Source organism: Talpa europaea (genome assembly GCF_964194135.1).
Source record: "Talpa europaea genome assembly, chromosome: 8".
NCBI classification, from domain to species: domain Eukaryota; kingdom Metazoa; phylum Chordata; class Mammalia; order Eulipotyphla; family Talpidae; genus Talpa; species Talpa europaea.
The window spans coordinates 71363047-71376019 of NC_140075.1; the positions used below are offsets into that span (position 1 = coordinate 71363047).

Consider the following 12973-nt stretch of genomic DNA (forward strand, 5'->3'; position numbering starts at 1 on the left):
CTCAGCAGTGTATTTCAGTCCGTCTGCCTGTTTTGTTCCCTGCTCTGTCTCTGGTGAATCCTCTGGTCCTCCGCACCTCTGACCTGTATCCCAGCTCTTGCATGCATGCATAAATAAATCTTAAAAAAAAAAAGTAATTTAAGTATAATACACTAAACATGAGATTACTGGAAGCAGTCAAGTGCTTGAGTTTTCATGTTACATTGTATTCTTTAAAATGATTTGTTTTTCCTGATTTCAAAAGAAAATCTTTATTAAAAGATGGAAAACATGGAAAAGAAAAACCACCAGTAACTGTTACACCTAGATATAATTTCCATTCATATTTTGGAGGTTATCCTTTAGTTTTTTTTTTCCTAGCAAGTACAATTATTTTTTATTTTAGTCCTTGAGCTGACCTATTCACATATAGTTGTGTACAAGGAATCCTAGAGAATAAAGATCTAATCAATGGGATACAATGTAAGCCTCCTCCACCCTTCTTCACAGAAGATGCTACTTCTGGTCTTTTTAAAAAATCTATCTGGACTTAATATATATATAGTGTGTGACTAAATTAAGACACATATTTCTATTTTAAACAGAATAAAGGAAACCCAATTTTTTTCAGATAAATATTTTAATTAAATTATCACACAAAGCAAACAGAGTTGTATATATACATATACAACTACTTAGAAATATGTAAGCACATGTACAAAGATTAGAAAGGAATACATAGAAAAATATGAATAGAGCATTTGGGTTATAGCTCTTTTTTGTTATTTTGTAATATACTCAAACAAAACATTATACGGCTATTTTCCGTGCTAGAGAATCTTATATAAATGTATTTGTTCGAGAGCTTCCCTGTCAATATCCTTTTCTGAGTATACATCATAGTTCAGAGGTAACTCTTCAACCCATGGAGATAACTGTATATTAATCTGTGGGGGAAAAAAGATTGTAAACAAATATGAAAACTGCAGTGATCTTATTTTCTGAAATTTCAAGAAATCATGACTAAGTAATTGAACAAAACAGATTTGTAATGCAATGAGAAGGACTAAGTGCTACATAGTGCCACATGATTAGTTCTTTGTTGTACTAAATGGAAGGTCTGTGGATTCAGTGATTTGAAAGAATAAAGAAAATAGGAAATAATTGTCTTTAATGTAACTCATTTTATAATTATGTAAATAATAAAAACAACTAAATAACTGGAATACATATACTATAGAAAAACTGTTCATATGTGCATAAAAATGGTGCTAAGGGGTTACATGAGAGGGGCTGATAACTTTCCAAATCTTCATCAGACTCATCCCCTCTTAACAAACTTGAGTCTCTATGCCACAGAAATTCTGGAGCCACCAACGTATAAATCTTTTTAAAGTTTCCTTAAATAGGAATGCAATAAAGTTCTTTAAGAGCTTATGTGTAAGGACTTTTTTCATTATATTCATTCCAAAGGTTAACTACAAAGATTTATTTATTTAGTATGAAAACTGTTATTTTGCTAAGTAAAAATGACTAATATTATTTCAATATATATATATAGAAATTATAAGTTAGATACCACATATTTAAAAAGATATTTTTTTAAGTGAGCTTTAGCTAATTGAAGAGATTTTTTTCTTACCATGTAGTTTCAAACTTAAATAGCTATATATAGTTATAACCGTTTATATTCCTTACATGACTATTTTGTATTGTGCTCCTGGGGCTTGTGGTATTTATGTGCTAAGTTTAAAATGCATTTCAAATTGAAATGGATTTCTTATACATGTAGGAAATAGCAATAAGGCTGCTTTAAAAGGTAAGCTTTTAAAAATATGGAAAAGTAAGGTAAAATCATATCACTTATAGAGTGAGAATTTCACAAGGAAACAATTAATTGAGGAGACGAACATCTTTTTCTTTATATATCTCTGGATTATTTCTCTTACGACAAATGTGACTTACTTTTGTGTGACTGATGTAAATTTTTTAAAGGTATTATTGATGATTGCTTAAAGGAAGAAATAGATACTTAAAGTTGACAGTGCTTCTACATAAGAAAAGACTACTACAGAAAATTATAATAATACTTAATACATTAAGAAATACAACAATATCTTTCATGTAGGGATATCAAAAAGCTTTACCAATACAATTAAACTTTATGTGAGGATCAGTTTATTAGATAGAATCTGATTATTAAATATTAGCCTTATTTTCTATTTAGAATCTAAGGAACAAGGAAATGGTTTGTGCAGATTCCAAACTGATCTAGAAGCTAAACTGGGCACAGTACCTGGGTTTCTAGTCTACTAACTTGAAGTCTTAAAGTTTGTTCCTTTTGTTCAAAGGAGAAAGGATACAATGTGGATATTCTAGGCCTCTTACAAACATTTAATAGCATTTGTTAACCTGAAGTATAACCCCAGAGTTGGAAAAATTGGATGAATTAAAGGAACCTATCTATATCAAGAGAAGAATCACAATTTCAGAGCTCTTACGATGACTGAACAAACCAATTCTTAAGTCACAAAGTGTAGTTATTCATTTTATTATTTGTTACTACATTCAGATTAAACATTTCTAGAATATTGCACTAGCTGCCAGAAAAAAGCAAAGTTTTAACAACAGAAATGCTGGAAAAGAGGTTTACATACCTTTAGACCTGAAAGAGAATCTTCAAGGCTTGGTACTGTCACTAATAATGACCCTTGTTTTCGTACATTATGGCTGATATATTCCCAGGCTCTAAAATGCATTAAAAACTTGTATGTTAGGTTTTTCCAGACACCAGAATTTTTTATGCGTGAGATGCCTTTTTTATGGTCTACCACATTCAGAAAAAAAAAAAAAATCGTAATCCCCAGTTTGTGAGAGCACTGCTTATATGATGCTTTTAACAACATTTATTCTTCTCACTGAGACATTAAGTCATCCTATTAAAGGGAGAGTGGGAACCCTTCACCTTTTAAAAAATGTATGTTTATTGAAGTAACAGTTTACCTCGCTGTGTATGTTTTAGAGGCACAGGTTCACACCTCTACAAATGGATGTTACAACACCCATCACCCAAAGCCCCAATAATCCTCCCCCATACTCCATGAGCCTTCCCACCAGCCCCTGCCACTTTCTGGTAGTCTAAGTTCTGCAGTCAGGTTTTAAGATTTTGTTTTGATTTGGTTCTGACTGTTCCTTTGCTTTGTTTCTGTATAATCTACATATGAGATAAATCGTACACCACAATTTTTTAAAAATGAGGATGACAAAAGAAAATACAGCATAGGTGGTGTTCTAGAAACCTAATTGAACAAAAAGTCTCCCTGTTAGAAACAGAACAGCAGGAACATACTAGAAATTGGTAAATTGGTCCCTGTACGGGTAATGACAAAATTATGAAGTGACAGTATTGAAAAGATTTAACAGGATGGGAATTTTGGTTACTACAAGGTTATCATGAGTAAGGTCAAAACTCAGTTTTTAGAGTCAAAACACAAAGAAAGCTGGATCAGCATTTAAAGCTCCTTAAATTCTTTACGAAGTGTGTCAAAACTGATTCAAGAGAAAGGGTGGGGGGGAGAGGCAGAAACTGCAAAGGATGGAGATGGGGAAGACCCTGGAAATAGGTCATGGAAGCCAGAAACCAAGCACAGACCTACAATAAGAATATAATATGTAGATTAGATCTTTATAAATAACATAAGGAGTGAAATCATGCTTTATCTGAATGTCAGAAATATTCAACAGAAAGATTTCTGGATAATATAGGCACTTGAGAAGTTTAGGGACTCAGCTAGGTTTAAAATGCAATGGAATGCCATGTGTGTGTATGTATGTTAGTGGGCAGCGTCTATCTAACCATCTCTGATTAACCTTCAGTGCATACATGCACTGGATTTTTACCCTGTGCATGAGTCTCAATAGTGCCCCACTACTGGGGAACAACGGTCAAGCAAAGCAGGAATGTGCATCCCCTGCAGTGCAGCTGGTGGACTGTAAACTCATATGCGCTGATTTAAGTTATAGCAATGGCTACTTAAGTTGTATACATTTTGCTGTTTATTAGGAGAAATGATGAAAATGTTCTTTTTCTCAGGCTAGATTTAAAATCATGCATCCATGTTAAAAAGTTTAAGTGTCACTGAGCATGATCCCTTCCAGCTCCACCCATGATGCTGCAAATGGCATGAGTTTATCTTTTTGATTGCTGAGTAATAGTCCATTGTGTATATGTACCACATCACATCTTCCTGACCATTCATCTTTTTTTGGGCATTTAGGTTGTTTCCATAGCTTACTATTGTAAATAGTGCTGCAATAAACATAAGGGTGCAGGTTTCCTTTTGAATTAATGTTTTTGTGTCCTTTGGGTAGATTCCTAGTAGTGGAATTACTGGATCATATGGAAGCTCCATTTTTTAGCAGATTGAGGAACATCCACACAGCTTTCCATAGTGCCAAAAAGAAAAAGAAAAATACTGGATGGTCTCAATCATAGTAGGAATTTAGAAAACCCAAATAAGGGCTCAGGAAAAAGACTAATTATAATAAAGTAAAAATCAAAATCAACAGGCAACTATAAACCAGAGACACACTACGGGGGGGGGGGGGAGGGAAGGGGGGAGAAGGGAGTGGGATCAAAACAAGGGTGGTAAGAATTTTACGGGGACTATAACCAAGATGAAAATGCATACATTATTGTACAAAAATGAAAAATGATGTAAAAAACACACATATACACATATAAAAAAAGTGTCACAGGGCCTCCCTGGTGGCACAAGGGGTTAAGCAATGCATTACGAAGCAATCTGCAGCCTCTGCAGCACAAGTTTGATCCCTGGCCGGCCAGGGAGCAACACACATGGCATAGCAGACCTCTCCTGTCTCGCCCGCTGCTCCCCTCAGCAGTGTATTTTAGTCACTCTGCCTGTTCTGTTCCCCACTCTGTCTCTGGTGATCCCTCTCACCCCCCGCATCTCTGGCCTGTACCCCAGCTGTTGTATGCATAAACAAATAAATCTTTAAAAAAAAAAGTGTCACTATATTTGGGCTAGAGCTGTTTGTTGTTTTGATGTGGTTTCTTAAAAATGACATACAAGTTTATTTAATAAGAATGAAGCTGAGTTCATTGGCATAGCACTTGTTCTTTATGTTGTAAACTGCAGTAATTATATCTGTTTTAGCTACCTACTAAAAAAATATAGAGGGTCCTTTTTAAAAAAAAAAAAAAAAAGATTTATTTATTTATTTATTTATACAAGCACTGGGTACAGTCAGAAGTGTGGGAGGGTGAGAGAATGCACCAGAGCCAGAGCGGGGAGCAGAGCAGGCAGAAGGACCAAAGTACACTGCTGAGGGGAGCAGCAGGCGGCAGGAGAGGTCTGTGTGCCATGTGGGACCCTCCTCCAGTGGCCAGGGAGCAGCCGGGGATCGAACCGGTGCTTCAGAGGCAGCGGGCAGCTTCGCAACCCAGTGCTCAACCACTGCACCACTGGAGAGGCCCCTAGAGGGTCCTTTTCAACTAACAATAACTCTGCGAATATAAGGTGTCAACCCATAGTGAGATCTATCTTTTCTGAGTACACATTTTCTATTATGGTTAAATATCTCAGGTTTTATTTATATAATAACTCCTTTAGTAGTATCACTTTATTTGTCCTCAGATTCTGATTAAGATTATACATCTCTGGAGGTATGAGCTGTGCCTTCTATCTTTTTTCACTTACTACAATATAAAATTAATATAAGCAAATGATTGGTTTTGTCAGGATTCCAATATCAGAATGCTTTACTACATCTTCTAAACTTTCTTCTGTATATTGTCATTCATGATGAAGATATCTATGAGAAACTAACCTATCTATATTTAGAGTTCATTGCCCTAGGTTAATTTAGGTAAAGTGACTAAGCTAAAACATGTGGGCAATACCTATTCAGTGAATCATGTAGAGTTCAAGAATGAATTTACCAAAAAGTTTTTATAACTAAACAAGCAGTATTTCCAGTATCAGCTTTACCCGTAGCTGTCAACATTGTTTAGCAATCAAAATCTTTCTATTATGAACCTCTGAAGAGTTTAATGTTTTATCTTTTAATTTCATATTCAACATAAACTTGGTAATATTTCACTCTTCAACAATTATGTAATGTTTTGGCTACTGGTCATAACTTAAAAAGATAAAGAGCTGGGCCTCTATGGTGGCCTAGGGGTTAAGACTCAGTGCGGTCACTACTGCAGCCTGAGTTTGATCCCTGGTCGGGGGGCTAACCCACATACAGTGCAGCAGACCTCTCCTGTCTCCCCCGCTGCTCCCCCCAGCAGTGCTTTCGATCTGTCTGCCTGTTCTGCTCCCCACACTGTCTCTGGTGAATCCTCTCACCCCACACCCTGCACCCGTGGTCTACACCTGAGTTGTTTTACACATACATACACACAAAAGATAAAGAACTAATCATATATTGTCTACAGAAAATTAACCTTAAAAGGCTACTATGATGGGGGCCTCCCCGGTGGCGCAGCGGTTGAGCGCTGGGTTGCGAAGCTGCCTGCGGCCTTTGCAGTGCCGGTTCGATCCCCGGCTGCTCCCCGGCCACCAGAGGAGGGTCCCACATGGCGCGCAGACCTCTCCTGCCGCCGGCTATTCCCCTCTGAAGTGTACCTTGGTCCTTCTGCCTGCTCTTCTCCCTGCTCTGGCTCTGGTGAATTCTCTCACCCTCCCGCTTTTCTGACTGTACCCAGTGCATGTATACACAAAACGAACAAACAAACAAATAAATAAATAAACATGCCTCTATTTAAAAAAAAAAAAAAGGCTACTATGATGAAAACAACTTTGTTCATGTATTTACTTCGTGACCAAAAATCATCAGCTATTCTGGTTAAGTTCTGACTACATATGATTACTTTCTCTTAAATCAATTTCCTTTTAACTACTTAAATTGTTAATTTCATAGTGACCTTACCCTGGTAATTGTGTGTGTGTGTGTGTGTGTGTGTGTGTGTGTGTGTGTGTGTGTGTGAATGTCTGTAAAGAGAGAGAGAGAATATAGAAGATGAAGGTGGGCAGAATAAAGAGATTTAGCTATTCAAATTACATAGCTTTCAGGTTAATATTTTTATACTTTGTTTTATATTCATTCACAGGCATCTTTTCTATCATTTTGTGATAGGATAACATATGACTTTTTTTTAGAGAAAAGAAAACTGGAGCAGAAAAGAGTAAGTACAAAGGAACTGTTACTGCATCCCTGACTGCTAAGCAAATGGCTGTGTCATGATATCATTTTATATCTGCCCCAAATTAGATGCAATATTTTTAAAAGTTAGACAAAGTTTATTTTTGTATTTGTTTTATACAGAACACATTTCCTGATTAATGTAATTTCATAGTTGAAGTAGTTTTTAAAAAGTTTAATATGAATACATTTTTACCTTACCAATCCCTTTTCACACTTTGCTGGATATATTCTAACAAGATTTATTGCTTGAAAAAATAACATACCTGGCCTGTTCCGCCTCATCAAGAAAATATTCAAAGACATTATTCATTATAATAACATCAGCATTTTGCAGCAGAGAACCCTGGGTACAGATGTCTGCATGAAGCACCTAAAGAAGAATGAGTTCACATAAGATAACAAAGAGTATATTACATAACCACATAAGAAATATCTATTGGTTTAATGATGTTGTGAGATTATGTGAGAAGACAGCACATCTTAAAGTGGGAGAAAAAACAGAATATGGGAGATGCTTAATATCTATTTAAAAACATAAACTTGGTAAGATTTGTTTCAGAAGACTGTTTTGGGCTATTTATTTAGATAGCCATCACTTTATTTTTTGCCTATCAGTTCAGCTTTTTCTACTATCATACTACTTATATGAGTCAAAGGACCTAGGCTTAAATTCCGGTTCATCATCAACTATGATGAACTATGAGAACACTTAGGTAATCAGTATTCTCATAAATAATATATCTGATTCACAGGATCAAATAGGACCACATAAAAATTTAAAAAGTAGGGCCTCCCCGGTGGCGCAGCGGTTGAGCGCTGGGTTACGAAGCTTCCCGCAGCCTCTGCAGTGCCGGTTCGATCCCCGGCTGCTCCCCGGCCACCGGAGGAGGGTCCCACATGGCCCGCAGCCCTCTCCTGCCGCCCGCTGCTCCCCTCAGCAGTGTACTTCGGTCCTTCTGCCTGCTCTGCTCCCCGCTCTGGCTCTGGTGAATTCTCTCACCCTCCCGCGCTTCTGACTGTACCCAGTGCTTGTATAAATAAATAAATAAAAATAAATCTTTAAAAAAAAAAATTTAAAAAGTAACTAATAAATTACAAAACTATGCAGAGTTAACTAGCCTTGTCCAACTCTTCATGTAAAATTCACTGATTATCTATCCAACAAAGAAAAAATAATTTATTTAAAAACTGTACTCAGGGCCTCCCCGGTGGCGCAGCGGTTGAGCGCTGGGTTGCGAAGTTGCCCGCAGCCTCTGCGGCGCCGGTTCGATCCCCGGCTGCTCCCCGGCCACCGGAGGAGGGTCCCACATGGCCCGCAGACCTCTCCTGCCGCCCGCTGCTCCCCTCAGCAGTGTACTTCGGTCCTTCTGCCTGCTCTGCTCCCCGCTCTGGCTCTGGTGAATTCTCTCACCCTCCCGCGCTTCTGACTGTACCCAGTGCATGTATAAACAAAACAAACAAACAAACAAACAAACAAATAAATAAATAAACATGCCTCTAAAAAAAATAAATAAATAAAAAATAAAAACTGTACTCAAAACAATAACTTAGGCTACTATTCCCAAGTCTTGCAGACCACATGAAAGATAACAGGAGGAATCATTTGCTCAAAAGCAAATCAAACAACTTTTATTTAAAAAAAAGTTGGGGCCACTCCTGGTGGCGCAGTGGTTGAGCGCTGGGCTGCGAAGCTGCCTGCAGCCTTTGCAGCGCGGTTCGCCACCGGCGAGGGTCCCACATGGCGCGACAGACCTCTCCTGCCATGCCCGCTGCTCCCTTCAGCAGTGTATTTTGTCAGTCTGCCTGTTCTGTTCCCCGTTCTGGCTCTGGTGAGTTCTCTCACCCTCCCGCGCTTCTGACTGTACCCAGTGCTTGTATAAATAAATAAATAAATCTTTAAAAAAAAAATAAATAAATAAAATAAAAAAAGTTGACCTTGTGTTATAAGATTACTTTCTAAATAAGCAGTTTGTTCTTATACACATATAATATTCAGATTGTTTGAAGTCTGAATTTTAAAATATTTTCTTTTTTTAAAAGTAATAATTTAAGTTGGCTTGGAACCTCTGAGAAACAGCTTTGACATGTTCCTGAACACAAAGAGAAACGAGTCTAATCAGTTTGGACTTTCCAAACATATAGCTTAAATATGAAATAGGAATGCAAATTAACCTACTGATAACCAAGAAAGCGTTCACACAGTTTCCACTTCTGTTCACTACTCCCTGGACCCCCACCATAGAATAAAAAGAATTAGGTGGATCAATTAATTATGACAACCAACACAGGTACCTTAGAGGTCTCAGGGAATCCAAGGCATGGCCCTGGACAAACTAGAATGCAGACAATGCAGAAGCCACTAAGAAACCAAAATCTATTTAATCAGTTTTTAACTGGCACTACCTATGTACAATATACTGTGCAGGGAAACATACCATGACAAATGATATATAGTATCTGCTCTCAAATATGTTATAATCTAGTAATGGGATCAAACATTGTTTGATATGTGGAGAACTCTATATAAGTGCCATCAAAGGAATAAGCAAATATGAATGAGGGAAAGATTACCTTTAGCTTGAAGGAAGGAAGGATTTAAATCAATGGACCTTCTATGTAACAAAGTGGATAAGACACATGCACATACACTTGTACTCTCCTGAAACCCCATTATATTAACAGCATAGGGGTTTTAAAAAGGCAGCATATACCCACAGCGAGAATGTGAAGGAAAATAAAAGACCTAAAAGTTTGTAAGCCAGAAACAAGGTCATTCAACAGTGAAGCCCACTGTGCATAGAATCCTCTAATCAAAACTCCAATCGGTTTTTTTGTTGCTCACTCTTAAGCATAAGCAAATAATTAAGGATTCTTAGACTTCTGAGGAAAACCCTGTTAAAAAAGACCAAACAAGAATAAAAACAAACAAATCAAACAAAAACAAAATAAAAAACAATCCCATTTACACTTGCATCAAAAGCATAAAAAAACTTAGGACTAAATTTAACCAATGAGATGAAAGGCTTATCACTAAAAACTATCACTAAAAACTATATGAAAAAAAATATGCAAATAAATAGAAAGATATTCTGTGTTCATGGATCAGAAATGATATTGTTGACATTTCCATACTTTCCAAGAAATCCATAGATTTAATGCAATCTTTACCAACATTGTAATGGCATTTTTCAAAAAAATAGAACAAACAATACTAAAATTTGTATGGAACCACTCAAGACTGAGAATAGTCAAAGCAATCTAAAGAAAGAAGAACAAAGCTAGAGGCATATACCCTGACTTCAATCTATAATACAGAGCTATAAAAATCAAAATAGTATGGCACTGGCATTAAAAAACAGATACATAAATCAATGGAACAAAATAGAGCCTAGAAATAAATCCACACAAATATGATCAACTGTCTAATAACAAGGAACCAAAAATAAACAGTGGGGAAAGGATGGTCTCTTCAATAAATGGTATTGAGAAAATTGTCCAGTCATATACAAAAGAATGAAACTAGAATCCTACTGATAACATTCACAAAAAATTAGCACAAAATGGATTAAAGACTTGAACATCAGCCCTGAACTAAAACTCCTAGAAAAAAATAAAGGTGATATAAGTTGTTGACATCAGTCTTGGCAACGATTTTTTGGGTTTGACACCAAAAGCAAAAATGTGGGACCACATTATATTAAATTACTTCTTAGCAAAGAAAACCTTCAACAAAATAAAATAGCAACTTATTGAACAGGACTAAATATTAAATCCTGTATCTAATAAAGGGTTAATAACCAAAAATATAAATGCCTACAACTCAACAGCAAAAAAGCACAAAGCAATCTGATTAAAAAATGGGCAGAGGGCCTCCCTAGTGGTGCAGACGGTTGAGCGCAGCACTGTGAAGCTGTCTGCAGCCTCTGCAGTATCAGTTCGATTCCCCGTTGGCTGCGGAGCAACCCACATGGTGAGCAGACCTCTCCTGTCTCGACCGCTGCTCCCCTCAGCAGTGTATTTCATCAGTCTGCCTGTTCTGTTCCTCACTCTGTCTCTGGTGAATCTTTATTAATGTTTAAAAAATATTAAATCAATTCAATCTGTTTCTATAAATAGCAACCAGGAATTGATTTGAAGATTTTCAAGTCCAATGCAGAACAGATTTGGCTAAGCTGTACTATACAATGGATAACAGAATATAAATTTAAAGGGGTACCTTTATTCTGTCAGTGAATTGGTATTTTTTTATGACCATTTCCTGCAACTGGCAAAAGTCTCCATTCAATTCTACTCCATATAGTTGCAATGCTGAACTGTAAAGGTAACCCTAAAATATGAAGATATATTATGATATGAATGAATGAACTTTAATTGTAGCTTTATTTTTATTTGAAAATTTAAGTCAAGCAAAAATAGAATTCAATAAAGTAAAAATAAGATGAAAGATAAATATGTCACCTTGTAATTTACGTAAAACTTATAACATCAAAACCTTAAAGACTAAAGAATCAATATCTTGATTGTACTTTAATTTCCCTTATTTACAAATAGTTATGTTTTTAAAAATTGATTTCTTATTCTTCCTGATAAAGCTGTGCAGTCAACAAAGTTGGAAATGAGAAAAGTGATCACGTAGATTCTCACATATTCTCTTTCTGTAATTTGTTAGGAAGTTACATGAAAGGACAGCAAGAAGGTAGTTAAGCTATGGGGAATATAATGGAAAATCATACAGAGTCTGACACTAGTGGAAGGTGACCAGAGGTATATGCTTTTTGGCTTAGGGAAGTCAATCTGGTTATCTGTCAAAGTTAACCAACCAATTAGGTATCAAGCACAATCGAGAATTGATTATATATGTTATGCAGCTATTTTTAGTGGCAGTAACAACAACGACGACAAAAATCTGGAAGGAAACCAGAGTCTGCAGCTCATTTTACATTAACTAATACCTGTGTGAAAACCAAATTTGTAATTATAACTTATCAAGGATTTTAAAAATATGTTTAACAGATTATATGTAGGTATTCACAAAAAATATACTGACTAAATCAGTGATATAAAATAGAGAAAAATGGTAGTATGTTTAAATTTATTAATGCTGCCACTATAACTGCATAGCCACAAATATTTCAGCTTTATACATTTCTAACAAATCAGAAAACTGACAAGAGCAAACAAAATATGGAAAACAATCAATCTGCCAATATTCTCCAAAGACCATTTGGCAGACTTTATTTTCTATTGTGGTTATTTTTTCCTAATTGTGGAATAAAAGTCTTAACACTGAAAAATAAACTAAGCATTAAAGAGTTAACTGTTTCTGTTTAGAGCAGGCAATGATGCTGGGAATTGTTTCTGGCATGAGCCTCTACTGCTGCTGGCCACATGTCTTTAACAAGTCTACTAATGACAACCAGAGACATTATAGTTTTTTTGATAAAACCATTTAACAACTTTGATCCAGAATAATGGAGCAAGATGTGTATTTGGATATCATTGAATTTGCTCATTTACAGGTGAGGAACCTGAGGTCCAGAAGTATTAGGTGAATTGGTTATGTCCATACAGTAATTTCCTTGTTGAAGTAAAATTTGCCAGTTATGACAGTTCTTATCCAAGTTCAGTATATACTATTTTAGGATAGTACAAAGAAAAAGGAGTTAGAAGGATAGTAGTGACTGACAAAATAGTAAAGTATTATGAGGGGTCACTTGCTTCTGTTCTATTGCTATCCCTTCTTTTGTGTTGTAGAGAA

At 36.1% G+C, this 12973-nt stretch overlaps 1 protein-coding gene across 1 annotated transcript in view; it reads right to left on the reverse strand.

Annotated features, from left to right (window-relative positions):
• Positions 1-640: 640 nt before the first annotated feature.
• Positions 641-12973, reverse strand: part of LOC311174892 (uncharacterized protein) — a gene marked incomplete at its 5' end in the record, with an annotated part of 32044 nt that continues 19711 nt past the window's right edge. The window contains 4 exons of the mRNA XM_084239680.1: positions 641-926; positions 2637-2727; positions 7479-7585; positions 11432-11542. Coding sequence (XP_084095806.1) covers positions 810-926; positions 2637-2727; positions 7479-7585; positions 11432-11542 — 426 coding nt within the window. The 3' untranslated portion in view covers positions 641-809. The remainder of the gene's footprint in view (positions 927-2636; positions 2728-7478; positions 7586-11431; positions 11543-12973) is intronic.